The 20,021-nt window shown below is 68.1% G+C and overlaps 1 protein-coding gene across 3 annotated transcripts in view; it reads right to left on the bottom strand.

Annotated features, from left to right (window-relative positions):
- NOTCH1 (notch receptor 1) overlaps positions 1 to 19,484 on the bottom strand; it is a 41,442-nt gene extending 21,958 nt beyond the window's left edge. For 2 of the 3 annotated variants that reach the window (XM_037851144.1, XM_037851146.1), the window contains exons 1-4: positions 19,204 to 19,484; positions 17,507 to 17,588; positions 1,093 to 1,355; positions 344 to 682 (exon numbers count right to left, since the gene is read on the bottom strand). In XM_037851144.1, coding sequence (XP_037707072.1) covers positions 344 to 682; positions 1,093 to 1,355; positions 17,507 to 17,588; positions 19,204 to 19,261 — 742 coding nt within the window. In that variant the 5' untranslated portion in view covers positions 19,262 to 19,484. Of the gene's footprint in view, positions 1 to 343; positions 683 to 1,092; positions 1,356 to 9,586; positions 9,667 to 17,506; positions 17,589 to 19,203 lie in introns of those variants that run through there. The other variant, XM_037851145.1, reaches the window with a different exon arrangement.
- Positions 19,485 to 20,021: the final 537 nt, after the last annotated feature.

Here is a 20,021-nt window from a genome sequence, read left to right as displayed (position 1 = left end):
GGCCGCGGGTGAGCCTGGGCCCCTCCTCCCAGGTACCCCAATCCCAGACCTGCCCCCACCCCACACCCAGAGGCCCTCCCTGGGCTCCCTCCACCCACTGAGCACCATTCCCACAGCCCAGGCCCCTCCCTCGGGGCCTCCCGCCATCAGCAGGTGGAATGCTGGGGACAGTGGGCTACAGGGGCCAGTGCGGGGGGCACGGCCCAAGCATGTGTGTGCAGCCTGGCGTGGACGGCAGCCACGGGGCACATGGCATGCGTGGTGTGTGTGGCTGTATGGGGGGCCTGGCCTGGCCTTCGCAGCCATGGGAACCAGCGTGGGGCGTGGGGCAGGTGGGCAGTACCTGGCAGGCAGGCGCACTCATGGGTGGTGTCCCCCGTGGGGCGGCAGGTGCCCCCATTCTGGCAGGGCGAGGGGCTGCAGGGCACGTAGGGCAGCTCGCAGTGGGGGCCGGTGTGCGTGGGGCAGCAGGCGCAGCGGTAGGAGCCAACCTCGTTGTGGCAGGTGCCCCCGTGGAGGCAGGGCCCGGTGCCCTGGCTGCACTCGTTGACGTCCTGCTTGCAAGTGGGGCCGTGGAAGCCGGGCGGGCAGCGACAGATGTAGGAGGCCTCGAAGGGCAGGCAGCGGCCACCATTGCCGCAGGGGTTAGAGGCGCAGGGGTCAGCCTGCTGGCACGTCTTCCCTGGGGAGGGGGACAGGGTCACGCCGGCCCCCAGAGCCCCGGAGGCCAGCCTCCGAGCCCACCAGCCCGGCAGAAGCTGCACCCGTCATGACCCGCCCCAGAGAGGACCACCAGGCCAAGGGCACACAGCCCAGGATGGGCAGGCCGGGTGCACCCAGCCCACAACACTCAACCTCTGCGCTCACTGAGCCCCCGCCCTGACCGAGGACCCGGGTGCCCAGGATGGGGACGAGAGCGAGAGCCAGCGCTGACACAGACACCTCCTCTCGCAGCCACACGACTAGGCAGCACCAACCCCGAGGACTCCGGGGCAGAAGGGGGCACGGAGAAAGCCCCGGACCCTCCCTCGGCCGTGCAGACACCGCCCGCCCAGCCCTCGACCCCAGGTGAGGGGCGCCCCCTGCCCTCACCTGACCAGCCCGGGGGGCAGCGGCACTTGTACTCGGTGAGCGTGAGCAGGTCGCAGGAGCCGCCGTTGCGGCAGGGGCTGGTGAGGCAGGCGTGGTCCCGGGGCGTCAGGCAGAGCGGGCCCGAGAAGCCCAGGCGGCAGGCGCAGGTGTAGTCCAGGGGGCCGCCGCGGTCCAGCACGTGGCACGTGCCCGCGTTCTTGCAGGGGGCGCTCAGGCAGGGGTTGGGCGCCTGGCACCGCTGGCCCCCGAAAGCCCCGCTGCAGCTGTGGGACAGATGCCAGGACGGTTGGCTCCGGCCCTCTGCACCCGGGCAGCACCTGTCCCTGCAGCTGTCCCCCCCGGAGCCCCCACCTAGCCAAGCACACGACTGGGTCCCGCCTCAAAACTGAGAAACGGGGACTGTGGAGGGGCGCGGGGCCCCTTCTGGGGTGATGATGTTGTTTGGGGGGCACATGGAGGTGGCGGTTACGCAGATTTGTGCAGGTGCCAAACGCCCCAGAACTGACCACTCCAAAAGGGCAACTTCCAGGTTCTAGGAATTTCACCTCCGTGAAGACAAAAAGGAAATAGGGTTATGCTGACCGGGTCCACGGGCTAGAGGCTAGAACGCCTGCCGGCCGCCCCCTTGGATTTCAAAACGCTGAGGGGTGCAATGCAGAGCGGCGGCCGCCAGGGCAGGGTTGGGACAGCTGCTTTTTGGGCTTGTCTGCTTTAATTCTGGCCTTTCTGCAACAAAGGTGCGTTGTTTGGGTGGAAAAACGGCCGGTGGTTTTTTTTCTTGCATCAGATTCAGATATCAACATGCAGAGAAGACGCAGAAGGGGCCAAAGCCGCGTGGACAAATTTGCTTCCCCTTTCCCTCCCGACCCTTCCTGGGGGAGGGTCGCACACCACGGGGGTCCCACCCCACACACAGCCCTCGGCACCCGCCTTCCTGCTGCCAGGGGCCGGCCCGGCTCTTTGTGAGCGGGCCCAGGTGGGCTGCAGGTGCGGCCGCCCAACCCGGCGGGTCCGTCCCCTTCCCTGGAACATGGAGTCCTGGAAGCGGCAGCTCCCGGGCTGGCCCCGCGGGGACCCCCGGGAGCCTCTAGAGACCGGGCCATAAACCACAGCCCTGGGTCACCGCGTGGCCTCGCGCTCCCGGGAAAGCGCAACGAGAGGCCCTGGGACCGGCCGGGCGTCGTGCTTCCCAGCCGCGGAGCCTCCGAGGCAGAACGCGGCCCCGGCCCCCCGCAGCCCGGGAGGCCCCCGCGGCGCAGTCGCCCTGCAGCAGCGCCCCGACCCCGACAAAAGCCGGCCCACCCACCCCTCCCGGCCGCCCCGAGCCGGCGCAGGGACTGATGTCCACCTGCCCCCAGAGGGGCGGCAGTTTGGGGTCCAGGGTCCTCTCAGCAGCTGGCCGGGCCCCCACCCCCGGCCCAGAGGCATCTGTCTTCCCTGAAGGCCTTTATCGGGGGCCGCGGTGTGGGGGGAGACCGGGAGGGAGCAAAATGGCCACGCGGGCCCACCATCTGTTGCCAGAAGCCAAAAGCCCCAAACCAAGTGGCTTAAAGAAAACAAATCGCCCCCTGCCCTGGGAGGGGCCCTGGGGGGTGAGCTGGGAGCCGGCTGCACTGGCAGCTCCCACCCAGCCCCCTGGGGAAGGGGGCAGGCGGTGGGCCCCCCCAGCGACAGGCCGGGAGGTGGCTGCCCCTCCGGGTCACCGTGGGCTCCCATGGCCCCCACCCTGCGTGGGGGTCAGTCACCGAGTCTGAGTGGCCGCTGGGAGCTGGCAGGGTGGGGGTGGGGCTGCTGGCAGCAGCCACGCTCCCCTCCCTGTCAATGCTCCCCATTGTCAGGCCGCAGATCGCCCCGATCACGCTGGGAGAAAAGGCTCTTTTTTCTTTCCCAGCCGTAGACAGAGTCCCGGGGGGCGGGGCCGGACGGAGGGTGGCTCGGCAGCCGGGCCAGCTCTCCTGGGCTCCGAGGGGCGGGCAGCCCTCTGGCGGGGGCAGGCTGGGCAGGCACCACCCCCGGCTCTGGAGGGAACCCAGCCCAGGCCACCCAGGGCCGTCCTTGCGTGGCTCAGATCCCCACTGACCGTCCCACTCGGGGCCCCTGGCCCTTAGAGCGGCTCTCAGCGAATGCGTTAAGGTGCTGACCCACTGGGTGGCCCCAGATGGACCAGGGGCTCTGCCCAGACACACCCCCAGACCTCCAGCCCAGGCCTGAACACAGGCCCCGGTGTGGATGGTGCAGAACCCAGTGCCCAGGTGCATCCCGGCTAATGTGCAGCCGATGGGCCGGCTGGAGGGGGCGGCACCCAGTGAACCAGGCACAGTGGGCAAAGGGCGGCAGGAGCAGGTGCGCCTGGGAGTGGGGCGCGCAACAGCTGCTCGGGTGGGCAGGGCGGGGCCCAAGGCGGCTCCGCATGAGGGGAGGGGGGCGTGGGAAGGCCTGTCCCCGTCCTCCCCTCCCGCCGGCCTGGAGGACTCGGCCGTGAGCGCAGCCCCTCGCGCCTCCACCCCCAGCACCCCCGGCCCAGGGGCATGCAGATCACCCTGGGAGGGACGGCGTGGAGGCAGGAGGCCATGGCAGGTGCTCCGTGGGGGAAGCCCCAGGTGTGGGCTGAAGCCAGGTAGAGGGTGCCCAAGCCAGGGAACCTTGGAGCCAAGCTGGGAGGGTGCTGGGTGCTGGGGGGTGGCTCTGGGGCGGGAGCTGCAGCGTCGGGACCATCCCGCAGGCTGTGCCTTCCCCCAGCTGCTCGGGGCGTGCCCTCCCCAGGTGTGAGGCTCCTGCTCCAGCTGCACCCACCTGCCCGCACCTGGCTCTCCACCTGGCTGAAGCTCAGGGGCCACAGAATAGGGCTCCCTGCGGACAGACACCCTGCATCCCTTCATGTCGAGCCATGGAGGCCCCCCTAGGGCTGAGGCTGGAAACGCAGCTGGACAGAACCGCCCTGCGCCGGCCCTGCCCGAGGCCAGGACCCCAGCCCCTCCGTGCCCCAGCCCCCCACCCAGGTGTCCCGTTCTCTGCCGAGTGACAGCAGTGTGGCCCTGAAGGGCTCTGCTTGCTCCCTCACCTCTCTCTCGCCCCCCACACCACGGCCTGCAGGTGAGCTGTCCCACGCAGGTGAGGGCAGGTGAGGGCTCGCAGGGAAGGGCCGGGTGCCACTGCCGCCACCAGCACTGGGCCCCTGGGCCCCTCTGTCCGCTGCCCCCAGCGCCGCCCTGGGCTTGGTCCCCGAGCCGAGAGCTTCCCGTGCCGGCGGCTCCACAGAAATGCGAGTCCGGAGAGCACCGCAGCCAGGGGCCGCCGCCACCTTTGACTGGGACAAATCCCAACAGCACCGCTTTCCTCGAAGCCAAGCAGCCATCTGCCAGCCCAGGGGACAGAGGACAGCTCCCTCCGCCCCAAAATGAGGAAGGGGAGGGAGACGCAACAGCCCTGCCCTCCAGGAGCTTAGGGTCACACTGGAGAACAGAGGGGTGCGGGGCAGGTCCGGCCAACGGGTGGGCACCCTGCACCCAGGCACAGGCACAAGCCGGTTGGGTTGAGGGGGGGGGACTGAGAACCAGAGAAACCCCATGGGAGGCACTTCTTGGGGGTCCACAGACGGATGCGAAAAAATGGCTCAACCAGAGGAAGTTTTGGGTGTGGGGGAGTAGCTCAGAGTGGGATCCCCCCACCCTGCTCACTACTGGTGAGGCTCTGCCCCTTTCTGGCCTCAGTTTCCCATCGGTGCAGTGGGGTGATGGAGCACGGGGTACATGCCAGCTGCTGCCACACTGGAGCCGTCACCACAACCGAGCTGAAGCCGGATCTGGCTCCCACACGCTGCGTGACGAGCCCTGGGACCACGTTTGTGGGTGCCTGCTTAGGGACGGCCTTGTCAGGGCGCAGCCGGTCTCGGGGTGCAGCCAGGGAAGCCCCAGGGGACCCAGGCTGGGGGGAGGGAGGGCACCAGGATGGGGAAGGGCTGCGCAGCCCCAGCCCTCACTGCTGCCCACCCACCCACAGCCCTGGGAGCCCGGGGGGAGTCGGGCCTGGCTTTGTGGGCCCCAGCCCATCTTCCCACCACCGCAGCAGAGGGATTACTCATATAGCAAAAAAGGGGATGATCTCCACACCGGGAGGAAAGCAGAGCCCCCAAATACACCTCACAGCTGCCAGTTCCCAGGGGGACTGCAGCCCTGTCCTGCTGGGGCCCCTCATGACTGCAGCAGGGTCTCGGGGTCCAGCCAGCGGCCCCCTCCCACCTGCTCATGCCTGCCTACAGCCCCAGCCCCTGACGCCAGCATGCCCTCCCCAGCGGCCCCAACCAGGCCCCTACCCAGGAGAGAGCGTCCGGGGCCCGTGGCTCCTGCTGTCCCAGTTCAGCTCCACAGGCCACTGTTGGGGCCTCTGTCTTGGAAGATTTGGGGTGAGGGTGGCTGCCCAGGCAACCCCCACCCTCCTCCCCGGAGCCGAACCCTGTGGGACGAAGCAAACGCCAGCAGGGCCCATGGTCTCCACCCAGCCCCCTGACCCTGGGCTCTGGGCCAGGACCCCCGCCTGGGGCAGGCCCACCCAGCCACCCACAGGCGCCTCGAGCCAGGAGGTTCTGGGAGAACAGCCGCCAGGTGACAGAGATGGGACCAGAACCTGCCCTGAGTCCCACCGAGAACAGGGGGGCCATTGTGCAGAGGTGGTCAGGGGATTCCGGGGCTCCCACGGCCTAGCCCCGCCCCAGCTGGGGCTTCCAGGGGTAAGGGAGGGGACCCCAGCCCCTCTCCAGCAAAGGCCCACTCATGCGTTGCCAAGTCCTGGGGGGCCCCGGCCCTGGCAGCTGAGGAAAGAGGTGCTCACGGCAGGCAGGGGTGGGGTGTGTCCTTTCCTACTGGGGGACGTGCGAGTCGGGGTGAGCAGGCCCAGGGTCCTACCAGCCCCTTCCCCTCACCTCCCCAAAGCGTCCTTCCCAGAGCCCCTCGGACAAAAAGCCACCGCATGGAGGTCCCTGGCTCCCCTCACACCTGCCGGGGGGGCTCAAAAGAACCCCCTCCCCGCCGTTGACCGAGGGGGCACCTGACACCTGAGAGCCGACCCCTCCCGTCTCCAGGTCTTTCCCCTCTTCCTCCCCCACCCCGCGACAGGGAAAGTGGGGCGCAGACAGCTGGGGGGAACTACCAGGTCAGCCTCCGGCACCACCGGCCCTGCCCACTGTTGGGGCCCCAAGCCAAGGACGGGGGGCTGCAGCGTGGGACCGCGCTCCCCAACTGCCGCCTGCAGTTCCACCTGGCCCGGGGCTCGAGGAGCCCGTTCCACCCCTTCCTGAGCCGCCCTCCAGCTCCGGGCTCTGCAGACCGGCAGGGGCAGCTCAGGGCCGCGTGGGGCCCCGATGACCCCCGATGACCCCCGGGCCTCGGCAAGGAGGGAGGGGGTCGCTCGGGGCTGCAGGAAAGCCGAGAGCCGGATAAGGGGCTGATGCCGCAGACCCCACCCCAGGCCCCGCAGTGCCGCAGGCCGGTGGGCAGCCGCGGGTAGGAGGAAGCTGGGGCGAGCGGGGGACTGGGGGGAGCAGGCCCAGGGCCAGCCGGGAGCTGGGGTCCGGGCCTGCCCGCCGCCCGCCCCCCACATCTGACCCTTTCTTGGGCCGCATCCTCGGATGGGCTCAAAGGCGCTGGGAAGAGGAAGAGCAGTTGGAGGGGCCACTTCCTCCCCAGCTCCGGGGCCGGGGGGCCGGGGCAGCCCTTTGTGTGGAGTCTGGCGGGACCCTGCCCGCAGGAAGCCAGCTTTCCCACCGCAGGAAACAATGCCCAGCTGCTCGGGGTCCCCGCCTTGCGGGAGCTGCTCGCCCCAACCCGGCGGCTTCAACACGGCCAGCCAGCAGGGGAAGGTGCTGGAAAGGCCTGGACACAGGCTGGGGGTGGAAAGGCCTGCAGGAGCCCCCCTGCTCTATCCTGGGGCAATCTTCTACCAGCTGGAGACAAGGCTAGGCCCGGGGTGTCTTCCTCTGGACTCTCCAGAGCATGGCCATCCCAGACAGCTCCTGGGGACCCCGCAGCTGAACCCTTCGGCCTGCCTCCCCTCACCGCAGCCACCTCGGGGTTCTCCTCCCAGATGGAGAGGACCCCGACCCGCACTCCCCGAGGCTGCTCAGCTGCGTGGAGGAGGCAGTGGGGGGCACGGGAGGCTGGGAGGGCTCAGTCCACGGCTCGGCTGACGGAGGCAGCGACCGCAGACCCGGCTTCTCCGCCCGGAGCCAGGCAGGCTTTTGGCAACTCTCCACACCAGCTCCGGGGCACGGGGTGGGGAAGGGGCTGTGCCCCCATGACGTCCCCCTGCACGGCCGCCCCTCGTTGCCCGAGAGACCACCTGCCCAGCAGGGCTGACGTTCGGGCAGCCCCGCTCCTGTCCAGCGGTCCCTGTCCAGGATGCAGGGGGAGGGGCTACTGAGGACCCTGAGGTCAGCCAGGTACACCCCCCAGTCCCCAGATGAGGAGAGCAGCCCCCCACCACACCCAAGGCCCGTCCTGAGCCTGCCCAGCGCCTGGTCTCGTGTCCCTGCACCCCCGGGCAGTCCCCTTCACAGGTGAGGGACACAGGCTCGCGGTCACGCCCACAGGACACAAGACCTTGGGGGGCCAGCCCCCCGCCCTGCAGCTGAGGAGGGAGGGGCTCCCCGGGAAAGCGGAGGGAGGGTGTGGCCCCCCAGCTCCGGCCTGGATTTCACACCCAACCACCTGATCTCCCCAGACGGCAGGGCCGGGCAGACAATGCCCCTCACATCCTGACAGGCTCGGGCTGAAACACAAAACCCAGGGTGGGCTCCAGCGGGAGGGCTGAGGGGTCCCCGGCCTCCACCACCCACCCAGCCAGGGGCCACACGGCCCCAGTCCCACCTCACCAGCGGTGCCCGGGGGGCCTTCCTGCCGTCCCCGGCACCAGTGGATGAGGGCAGTGCACCCCAAAGCCGCCCCAGGCGTCAGCGCTGGGCAGACAAAGGTGGCAGGGGGGCGGCCCCGCATTCTTCCACTCACTCCCTGGAAACCCGACCAGCTGCTGCGGCGTCTGCCAGGCCGGGCCCTGACTCTGTGCAGCGCGGGGCGCCGGGAAAACAAGTCGGCCTGGGCACGGTCAGCCCCCGTCCTGCAACTGTCACCAGCTCCTTTCTCCCAGCCAGACAGTGGGCAGGAGGGGCTGCCCGCACGAGGGGCTTCCAGCTCCTGTCAGCCAAGCCCCCGCCAGACCCCAGGCCTGTTCCCCCAGAATGCGCTCCCCACAGGACTGCAGGGTCCCAGCCTTGGGGGCGAGGCGGGGGAGGCACTTGTGCACCTGCCACTCGCTGACAGCCCGGGCACTGCCAAGGCGCATCCTCGAGGTGCCTCTGGGGGAGTGGGTGGGCTGGGCCTTCCCTTCCCCACCCCCAGCAACTCCAGAAGGGCCCGGAGGGGGCTCCAGGAGAGGGCCTGCAGCCTCACAGCTCAGGGGGCCCCTGGGGACTGAGGCCAGCGTGGGTATAGTAACGGCCGGGGGGTGGGAGGTGGGGTAACTTGGGCTGGCCGTGGCAGGCCCCAGACCCTCCGCCCCACAGGACACCGAACCTTGCAACCCCTCCCCCCAAATCCCACACAACCCCCCCAATACCACACAACCTTCCCCAAATCCTGGGGCTCACCTCTGTGGGCGAGACCCAGGGCCTCAGAACAGGCCGGAGCACAGGGTCCAATGCACCTGCCCTTCCCGCTGGGGGCCCAGGGAGCAGGGCGCGGGGCCACCCGTGCTGCGCCACACAGCTGCATGTGCAGCCACCCTTCTCTCCGCGCAAACCACGGAGTTGAAAACAAAGCTAAAGAGACAGTAACGGCAGCAGGTCCACCTGCCGGGAACTTTGTGGGGTTCACGTATCGTCACGCGAGAGGACAGACGGGCACCAGCAGCCCGCAGCCGATGGCCGGCACGGGGGGACGTCCCACGGCCCCACCCTGGGCCGATGGGGACAGGGTGCCTTGAGGAGCTACGTCGGGCCCCAAAGGAAAAGTCCAGCTCTGGCAACTGGCTCGGGCTCTGCAGGTCCTATGGACAGGAAGTCAGGCCTTCCGGAAACCCGGGGCCGCCCACCTGCCTCCCCCGGCCTCCACTCCCAGTTCCCGGTGCCCACCAGCTCCAGCAGGACCATCGTCCTGTCAGCCCTTGACACTAGGCTCCTGGGGGAGCCCCGGCCTGGTGCAGACGCTGGGACAAACACCCCCGTTGGGCCTCGTGCCCCTGCTCTGTCAGCCACACAGAGGCCACCGCCCTGTGCCACCACCATGGGGGAAGAGAGCAGGGGGCCCAGCGGGGCTGCCCCTGGCTGCCGGGGTGGACGACTCCTGGGGCTGAGGTGGAGGCTCAGAGGTGTCCCCCTCTCCCCCCAGGTCCCCAGTGTACGTGGGGACAGACTCCCGGGGAGGCAGAAGGGTGGCCGGGCCCATGGCCCATGTCCCAGCCCTGCCCGTGCACCCCCAGCCCCCCAGCCTCGCTCGGCGTCTCTTACTGAAAAGCCGTCAGGGAAAAACACGCACACTCAAAACTCCGGCTGCCCCCCCCCGGACCTCTCATTTCCAGTAACTGCGCAGTTTCCGCTCACCAACGACCAAAACCGAGAGGAAACGGTGGGAGGCAGGGCCGCAGGCCCCGCGACGCCGTCCCTGCCACCCGGCCCTGGACGGATCTTTCCAGAGGCTGTGGGCAGTAGGCTCCCGCCGCCCACTCTCTCGCACATGTGTCTGCCTCTACCCAGGGCCCTCTCGCCCCACGGGGCCGGGCGGACAGCAGCCCCTCGTCTGTAAACGGGGTGCCATCACCCCATCGGGGCTCAGCAGGCTGAACGGGCTTGGGAACAGGCCGTCGAGTAGAAGGGGGTCTACGGTGGAGGGCAGGGGCCCCAGGCGAGCACCCACTCCCCCTACGAGCTGCAAGCACACCTTCCATTAAGCACCTGCTCTAACGGGAAAAGCCTGTTCTGGGGAGAGTGACTGATGGGCACGAAGGTTTTGCCAATAAAGCCAGACCCTCTGCGGTGGTGGCTTCCGAGTTAAAGCCAGTGGCCCGGCCGGGACTCCCCCGGTGCGGGCATGGGGGCCACGCTCCCCGAGGAAGGGGCCGGCCAGGGGCTCCAAGGCCCCTCACAGGCCACGAGGACGACAGTCTGGTCTCCCCTGGGCCTCGGGAACAGGGCAGCAGGTCATCCAGGCCCCGCTCTGCTCCCCTGGACCCCAGTGTCGGGGGTCTCACGGGTGGGAAGGGGAGGGGTCTCAGGTTTTGCGGCCACCCCTCAGGCCCCCAGCCCCTCTCCTGGACCTGCTGCACGCCCAGGGTGCTGAGCACGACACCAGGGGACCTGCCTCCCCGGCCCGAGCCAGGAGTGCCTGCCTTTAGGCCACCCGGGGGCAGGGGGTGCGGTGGATTTGGCAAGTTAACAGTCACCAGGGGGCCGTGGGCTGCCTCGGAGAACCACCAAGGGGGTCCTCAGGGGCACCACGGGCCTGGGTGTGAGTCTACCAGCTGCTACTTCTGCCATAAGAAGAGAACCTAACTCGGTTACCTGAGGCTGCAGTGAAGACACGGGAGGGGCTGGGGCGGGGCCGGGCCTGGGCTCCTGAGCATCTGTCACCTCTGACACTGCCTAAAATCTCTCAGGGGGTCTCAGGACCCCTGTGGGTAGGCTGCCCTGTCCTTGTCGAGCAGCTACTGCCATCTGGAATTCAAGGGAAGTGGGGGGCTGAGGGGCTGCCAGGTGCCCCTGGGGTGGGGGGTCCCCCGTTAAAGCAGCATACCCCGACTCCCGCAGGTGACAGGCTAAGCCGGGGACCCTGATCTTTCCATAGAGAAAGGCTGGGATGGGGGTGTTGCCGCCTCTCGTCTGGGTGTGGAGGAAGCAATAAAACGGCGTTTGGGTGAAAAACTCTGCAGCCCACCTGGGACCCCGCCTGCCGCCCATGGGTGGGGGGAGCTCACGTCTGGACCCACCTGTCCCAGGGACTCTGGAAGGCAGGGCCAGGTGAGGGACTGAGGCTGGGGGAGGCGGCCAGTGGGTTGGGGTCCGTACTCCGTGGCCAGGGGGTTATGGCTACATTTGGCCTGCCAGACCCTCAGCATCCTGACCGGCCCTAAAGGTTCCTGGGAGCCGCTCTTGCGTGACTCGGGGGCCTGGGCAGGGCCTCGGTCTGGGTGGCTCCCAGGTTTGGAATCCACAAGGGTGAGGCGTCAGAGGTGGGACCCCCACCTGAAACTGAACCCCCGACAGTCTTCCCAGGAAATTGTGAGAGGCCAGCAGGCTCCAGGTCGGGCTCGGGTGCAGTCCCCCAAGCCCCCACCCCAGAACACCCAAGACTCCCATCACTGGAGCTTTCCAAGGGATCCCAGGCAAGGCTGAGGGGCCCAGGGACGCTGGGGGTTGCCATCTCCCACCCAAGGGCAGGGCCCAGTCCCCTGGGAGCTGTCCCCGCCCGATCCACCCGGCGATGGCAAAGCAGCAGCTCTGTGTCGGGGAGGGGGTGGGGAGAGGACCCCGGTCAACCCAAATAATTCACTCAAAAGTGTTCATGGCAGCCATCCCCATTCCCCCACGGAGCACGAGGGAAGTGGAGGAGGGTCCTAGGGGCAGGCACCAAGCCCAGGAGGCTTCCACCGCAAGGCAGGGGGTCCAGGGTCAGCAGACGCAAGGAAGGGACCACTCCATGGTGAAGCTAGTCCCAGAATCCCCATGGGCCTCGGAGCTTGCAAAAAGCTTCCTCAACCTGGGGAGGCCCAGGACATCCAAGTCCCCGGCAGTCCCTGGGGACACGCAGGTGTCCAGAGGCTACAGCTCACAGGGAGGGAGGGGTATCCAGTGGCCGCCATGCCAGACCCCCGACAAGGGCCACCTGGCTGCAGAGGTGACCTCACAAGGCCAGAAAGCAACCTGAGGGGGGGCCCATCTGTGGGTAGGAGCGAGCGGCCAGCCCCCACCTCACACAGGGCTAAGCCCCTTCTGCCGAGCCAACCCCGAGACTGGCCGCACAGCTCCCACCCTGGAGGGAAAGAATCCGGAAGCACACAGCCAACCAAGTACTCAAACCTCACTTCCAATGTCTGCACCCTGGCCCACTCCTGCCTGGACCCCACTGCCCCCCACCTGCCAGTCTTCACGCCACCCTCCCCCATGGCCCATCCTGCCACAGAGCCTTGTGCACAGTAGGTGCTTAAAGCCCACCAGGCCCGGCCCCCGTCCCACAACGTGCCCCCACTGGTCCTGCACCTGACAACTCTGCAGCTAGAACCCCACAGCCCACGACCCGGGCAGCGGGCCTGCTCCGCCTGCCCATCCCCACTCCTGCCACCCCCTCCAGGCCCCTCTTTGCGCCACCTGAAGCCAAGAGGCCGGGCAAGAGAGTGGGGGATGGGGACGCCGGCCGTGAGCTGCTGCAGGCCCTGAGCAGAGCTGGGGCCATGGCATCCCGCCATCCTCACCAGCCCGGGAATGAACCCCACTGCTTCCAGGAAGCCCTCCTGGATGCCCACCACCCCCCGACTCCCACCTCCTCTGGACCTCCATCAGCTGACGGCCCAAGGACACGAGTGTCAGTGGCCCACCTCTGCCCAGTCCCTGAAGGCCAGGCGTGTAAAGTCTCGTTCTCACTCCCTCGTGTTCTGAGGGGAGCCAGGCTCCTGCCTCCCCACCCTAGGGCCCCTCCCCAGGGCCTGGAGCAGGGTGGGGACCCTGGGGCGATACCAGGAGAGACAACTCTGCAGAAGCCACACTCCTCCACGCTCCCGCCCCTCTTCCGTGACTGGCCAGAGGGCCTGTCGATCACTGTCCCTCCCCCAGCAGGTGCACCCCCAGCCCGGGCAGGCCTAGCGAGACTGGCCTAGCGAGACTGCCGGGCCCAGAGCAGGCCCCAGACTGGCCGAACCTGCCTGGCCGCATTGCCAAGCCCGACCCCTGGGTGCCCCCACCCCAAAAGCACCGTGGGCTCCCAGGCCAGTCCCAGAATCCTGCCCAGACACAGTCAGAAGGGGCACCAGGGGCCATCGAATCTGACCCCCGCACATACAGAGGGGAAACTGAGGCCACCAAAGAGGGGGCCCAGAGGGTCAGCATCCGTGTCGGCCCGGCTCCGAGCAGGTGTGGGGTTGCCCGCTCAGTGTCCACACTTCCCGGCAGAGAAAGCCCCGCTCCGCCCGGGCACATGCCCGCTCCGTGGAAAACTTCGGGACATCCCAACGTGTCCCGGCGGGGCACCGCCGCCCCGGGGCCAGCCGCTAGTTAAAGCGGTGACACACCGGGAAGCTCTGGGGAGCCTGTGCCGTCTGGGCCCCGCGCCCCACCCTCGCCAAGCCTCGGTTTTTCCCACCTGTAAAACGGGGACGAGCCCGGCGCTGGCCGCCACCTGGCCGGGGCGTGACCACGGGGCCGAAGCGAAACGCCCGCCGGGGCTTTTATGACGCGGGATGAAAGCCCCGTCTGCGCGCGGCCCGGTCCTTACGAGACTGAGGAAGGACAGCGAGGCGCTCAATCGACCAGCAAAGCCACATCCTTTCGCTATTTATAGACAAGACCCGGGGGGCAGGAGCGGCCCCTCCCCACACCGGGAAGCCCGGCCTGGCACTGCCCGCCCGCCACTGCCGCCCCGGCGCGGGTGCCGCGATCGAGGGCTGGGGCAGCCAGCCTCGGGGGCCTGCGGGGGCCTCCCCGCCTGTGGAGAGGGCGCTGGGACCCGGTTCCCGGGCACCCTGGCCGAGACCCCTCGCGGCACCCAGCCTGCACCCCCAGACCCGAGCCAGCCCGGGCACCTCCTGAACGGTTTCCTCCTCTCATTGTTTCCCCTGCCCCACCCTCTTCCTGGTAAAGCCACAGTTTTCTTTCTTTCTTTTTTTATTATTATTACTTTTTTCAATGGAAACACGTTGGCTGCAACCCAGAAGCCTGCCGCGGGGGCCCCGCTCTCCCACACCCCGGCTGTGCCTGGCGCCTCACCTGGGCCTCCCCGCAGCTCACACGAGCAGGTGACACTTTCCATCTGACACTGTGTTTTTCTAACCCCGGCATCCTTTAAGACGAAAAGCTGCATAAACAGAGGAAGTCCCGAGGCAGGCCTGGTTCACCCCGGCCTCGGGTGACGAGGAGGGGAGCCCGTCCTGCCCCCGGCCGCACCCAAGACGCAGCAGGGGACAAAATGGGAACAGCAGGACTGGGCAGCACAAGCTGTGACTGTGCCCACCTCCCCAGCCCCCAGGGGGCGGTGCCCAGTGTCCTCCCCCGGCCGCAGCCTCCGTTCCTCCTCCTTGAGGGGGAAATAAGGCACCGGGCCCCATTTCCTAGCAGGCCAGCCGGGGGACAGGCGGACATAGGGCCAGGTCTCCTTGGACACAGACGGCTGGGCCACGCCAGGTTTGGGGCCAGACCCCCTGCCCCCTGAGCTCACCACCACCCGGCGTGTCCGAGCCCACAGCAGAGCAGACCCTTTGAGGGCAGGGCCAGTCTCCGGCCTGTCCCCTGCTGGCTCCCCAGTCCCTCAAGCAGCACACAGCCCATAGCTGGTGCTCGGAAATCCAGTGGCAGGAAAGAGGCGGCTATCCCAGGGCCAGGGCCAAGGTGCCAAGGCAGCGAGCCCCTCCTCACACTGAGCCCAGCAGGTCTACCAGGCAGCCCCCCCGGGGCTCCACGGATGAACTCATGAAGCCAACTAGACATCCCAGAATGAGGACGTCGAAACCAGCACTGTTAGCACAAAAGGAGCCTGCAGAAAGGGGCTGCTCCCGAGTGCTAGGAGGTAGGACGGGACCCAATCCCGGTACACCTGCGGGTTCCAGCCTCTACAGGTAAGGAAGGTGAGGTCCAGGCAACACCATGCCCGGCACCAACACAAGGTCACCCAGAGCATCCCAAAGCCACCTGCCAACGGAGACAACTCTATCCACCCCCGTGCCCCCTGGAAGACGGCCCTGAAACTGTGTGACTTTCTCACAGGTGGGGATGGCAGCTTAGTTGTCTAGAGCTGGTGAGACCCGATAAACCTTTTGGATAAAAGCCACGCGCCCACCCCAGCGGACAATCTCCCTCTGGCCTCCCCACCCCCCTCTTCCCATCACTGGCGGCCCCTCCCAGCACTTATGGGGTGGCAGGGGGGCTGGAGGGGGCGGGAGCCGCGATGGGTGCCCTGGCTTGCCCACAAGGACAAGCAGTGGCTCCCAGAGGCTCTCCGACTCCCCTGGGAACGCAGGCCACATGGCGGAAAACCTTTTTCCAACCCTGGGTCCTGCAGCCGCCTGACTAGTGACTTCTGGGGAAAGGTTCCTTGTCTCCAGGGTGGAAACGGGTGATTCACCGGCACTAACGCAGCCGGCACCATGAGCTGACTGTTTCTCACGCCCCTCTGACAGGAGAGCACATGGGCACAGAGGACCAAAGCTGGATGCCGGAGAGCTGGGCTTCAGCCCCCCGCACGTGGAGGTTGGAGGTCACAGGTCACCTGGGGGCAGGATGCAGACCCCCTGGGTGCCCTAACCGGGGACAGCTTCAATGTCCCCCACATTGCACCATGAGCCCCCAGAACCAGGCCTCTGCCTGGCTGTGGCCCCAAGCACGGGCCGCCCCGAGTTGGGGGCCTCGTGGCGGCCCTTTCGACCTGTCTCCTGATTGGATTTGGGGATGTGCACAGTGGGGTCTCTGAGGGCTAAGCGTGGCTGACTACCACGCCACACCGGGGGAGGCTTTCCGCCAAGGAGGGGGGCGTCACCAAGGCCCGGTGAGAACGGAGGCCCCCAAATCTCCATCAGTGGTCTGGCTTTGCTGGGGGAGGCTCCCCAAGACCCCAGGTTTCCTGGGTTTGGGGGTGACGGAGAGGGTCCTCTCTTGAAGAGCCTCTGCCCAGATGCCAGGGCTCAGGGGCTGGGGTGGCTGCGAGTGTCCACACCCTAAGGCTCAGTCCCTGCCAGTCCAGGGGGAGCCCAGCCCCTGGTGTCACGGGAGGGGACACGACCCCCCACGTCCCCCAGCACAGCACAGCACCCCTCTGTCCCTCTCCAAGTCCTCCGCAGAGGTAAGGAGATTCCAGCCGCCTCTGTGCGGGTGGGGGGGTCTGAGGGGCAAAGTGAGAGCAGGGAGGGCGCGCGTTCCGGGAAGCCGCGCAGAATTAATCAGCGGCCCCAACCCGCCTTCCCCAACAATGGGCCCCGCACTTCCACTGAATCCCAGCTGTCAGGCTCTGAATGAAAGGAAACGAGATTTAGGACATCCAGCGTTGGCCAGGCTTCTGCAGGGGGAGAAAAAGGCCCCAAAAAGCTTAAAAAAAAAAAAAAGACAGAAAAAAAACGCAGTGTGCATTCATGAGGGCCTGACAAAGGGGCGCCCGCTTTGCCCATTAAACAGCTCGCAGGCCTAATTGGCTCGAGTTCAAGGAGGGTGGGGGGGGGGCCACAGGGGGCGGTCGGCGCCAACGGGCAGGGCCAGAGCCCGAGTGGGGGGCTGTCCGGGGAATGGGCCCCTCAACGGTTAGAGCAAGGGCGGCCGCCCCGGCTGAGAGCCTCGGGAGGAGGGAGGGACCTTGGTCTCCGGCCACCAGGGCTCCTCGCCCTTCCCATCGGGAAGAAGTCAAGTTGAAGGGCACTGGCCCGCAGCGGGCGCTGTGCCGAGGCAGCTCGGCTCCGAGCGGATTTCCTCCCAGGGCCCGGAAGGGACGGCAGGCTGCCCTGCCCCCGTGCCCATTTCACAGCCCAGGACAGTGAGGCTGGGGGGGCCGCCCGGACCCAGCATTCGGGAGGGGGCCAAGGGGGAAAGCAGAATTCCGGTGGCCCCAGGAGACAGGGAGGCCACGCGGGGGACCCCAGCACATTCCTCTCCCCAGCCTCATCCTGAGGCCAGGAGGGCTTGAGCAAGGGAAGGTAGACAACCCAGAATGTGGGGTTTTATTTTGAAATAGACAACTTCCTGTTGAGAAGTTCACCTGCCCAGGGGGACGCTCACCTGCCCAGAGGAGGTACCACCTGCCCAGGGGGGGCGCTCACCTGCCCAGAGGAGATACCACCTGCCTGGGGGGGGCGCTCACCTGCCCAGGGGAGGGGCTCGCCAGGTAGAGGGTAGCCGGGGCTGCACCTCTCCATAAACAGTCTGAGCCCCCGGCAGGTGCACCAATGCTCAGAGACTTTAGAAAGACATGGGGTGCTGGGGATTCCCACCTGGAGCCCCGGCAGAGGCAGCGCTGCTACCCCGGCAGCCAGACATGCTCCCGCTCCCGCTCCCCACGCAGCATAATTGCTGGCGATTAAGTAATTGCCAGACTTTGTCCAATAAAAGTCAGCACGTGACCACGCCCAGCCTTCTGGGCCATCTCCGCAAGACAATGGGCCAGTGTTCTGTCCCGGCCGCCGCAGCGGGCAGGGGCTCCCGCTCCCACAAAGCCGGTCCCCGGGCGGGCGCACACTGCATACTCACACACAGGCCTCCGTGCCGTTGGCAAACACTTCACACTTGCCGCCATTCAGGCAGGGCTCGCCGGGCTGGGAACATCGCAGGCCTGAGGGGGGAAAGCGGGGGTCAGCGTGGCCGGTCCTGGGCCCCTCCTCCCCGGAGACCCCAGCCCACCCTGACACTCTGGGTCAGGGGGCAGAGTCGACCCCTCGCTTCGGAGGCTCCGTGCTGGGTGGCAGGGGGGGGCTGGGGACAGGGGACACCGGGAGCCCCCTGCATGAAATCCGACGGCTTCAGCATTCTTCCCGATGTGCTGCAGCGGGAACTGGGGAAGGGGGCCAGGCTGGCAGGTGGACGGGGTGCCCCCCCGCCCCCTTCTTCATCAGGGAGCCCCGCCGGCTTGGGGATGGGGCCCCTGCTCAGCCACCACCATTGGCTCGCTGTTCAAACACGCTGGCGAGGGGGGTGGCTGGCCAGGGGACGGCCACACTCGGCTCCCCGCTCGTGGGAAAATGCGACAGCTGCGGAGCCCCGCCCGCCAACAAAGCCCTGGCCGCAGAATCAGAGTGGCTCATTGTCGGGCCGGCTGCCTCCTGGGGCACCGGGACTGTACCCGCCTCCCCCCCCCACCGGCCCCGCCTTCGCAGACACCCAATACCTGCTCCGGCAGGCGGGCACCTCCAGGGGCAGCCCCCGCCACATCCAGGGAGGGGATGGGCAGCCCCATTTGGAAAGAACCCCATTTCTCGGAAGGGACAGATAATGAAGCCCCCCTTCCCATCTTAGCAGGACTGGGCAAGTGGAGCCCGGCCACTGGACACCGCAGTGGCCTGGAACTCTGCTTTCTGGAAGGAGAGAGAGAACTCTCACCTCCAGGTTTTCAGGGAAGAGAGGAATTAATCACCACCAGATTACCGGGAGATCCCCTCGGATGTGAAATGAGGAGGCGTTAGTGCTCTCTTCCCACGTCCCCCTCTCCACAGCCCCCCACTCGCAAAATCCCCAAACTGGAACTCTACAGAGCAAAGCCAAAACCAGTCCTAGGAGTCCCGCATACCCGCCTCCCCTCCCCCCAAAAAAGTTTGTGAGCAGGGCCGGGGGTGGGGGTTGGGGGTGGCGGCGAACGGCGTGGTGTGGGGAGCCGGTGGGAGCCCGGGGAGCGAGCCCACCCCGCCGCCCCTGCGTTGATTTTCCTAAATGGTCAGGAAGCCAGTGCGGCCGCGAGGATTCGCGAAGTGGACGGGCGCCCCGGACCCCGCACTCCGCGCCCGGAGGTGGAGAAAAAAGAAGATAAATGGCCCCGAGAAGCAACAGGAAACCAAACCCGACTCTATTCAAACCGAAAACTCGTAGGCAGCGCGCCCGCCCCGGCTGCGAGCCCCACGCGCGCTGGTGAAGGACGTGACCAGGGGGGCCAGGGCCCCCTGCTGGCCACACCCGGCTTCAAAGCCGGCTCCAAACCCGGTTCCAAGGCGGGCTCCAGGAGCGGCCCCCCAGGGCCGGAAAGCGAGGGTCCCCTCGGAGCGGGAGGGGAGGAATGAATGTTCTCCCTTCTCCAGGGCCTAGGACTCCCGACCGCCCCCCCTCCACAGCCCTCCCGGTTACCCCACTGCCTCGGGCGGCCCGGTGCCCCCTCCCCACTCTGGAGCGCGCACTCGGGGCGCCGCCAAAGTTTGCCAAGGGCGCGGGAAGTTACGGGGCCCCGCGGCGCAGACGCCTACCTCGTGCGGCGAGTGCGGGCAGCAGCGCCAGGCAGAGCAGCGGCGCCAGGGACGGCATACCTGCCCGCCGGCTGCCCGCTGCGCCCGGGGCGGCCTCCTGCGCGGGGCCGGCCGGGCTGGGGCGCACTCGCGCTCCGGAGGGTCCCCCGGGCGGCTCCTCCTCTCCTGTCCTTCCCGGCCGGCGGGCGCGCTGCACTCCCGCCGCCTCCCGGCTGCCGGCTCGGCTCTCGGCCCGTCCCTCCGCTCGCCCGCGCCCCGCGCCCGCGGCCCTGCGCTCCCGCCCGCGGCCAGGCGCTAGTGAGGCGCGGGGAGGCCGTGCGCCCCGCCCCCGCCGCGCGCCCCGCCCCGGCCCCGCCCCGCCGATCCCTCCGCGCCCGCGCCCCTCGCGGCCCGGGCCGACCCCGCGCCCACTCGGCCTGGACACGCCGGAGGGAGCCGGGGTCCCCGGGGCTAGACCGGGGCGGCCGGAGGGCGGTCCGGGCCGGCCCTGGAACTACTTCTTGTTCGAAAGTTTTCCGAGTCCCAAAGTTTGGGCCCGGGCCGCGGAAGGATCCGCTCTGGTGGCCGCCACGCTCGGCGACAATCGGCATATTTGCATCTTAATGGCAGGGGAGGCGCGGGGGCCGCGTCCGGAGGGGCGCTGGGCCCTGGACTCGGGGAGGAGCGGCCGAGGCCAAGTTTGGGAGATCCCGGGACTGGGCCCAGGGAGGAGTGGCGCCCTCGGCTGCCTTGGGGGCGCCCGGACCGCGTGGCTCATTTCCCGGGTGCCCCGAGGCAGCGGCTTTTAAACCCCTGGGGACCGGGGTCCGAGACCAGAC

The sequence above is a fragment of the Choloepus didactylus genome, chromosome 10 (assembly GCF_015220235.1).
Source record: "Choloepus didactylus isolate mChoDid1 chromosome 10, mChoDid1.pri, whole genome shotgun sequence".
Lineage (NCBI taxonomy): Eukaryota > Metazoa > Chordata > Mammalia > Pilosa > Megalonychidae > Choloepus > Choloepus didactylus.
This window is presented reverse-complemented; position numbering and strand designations above follow the sequence as displayed.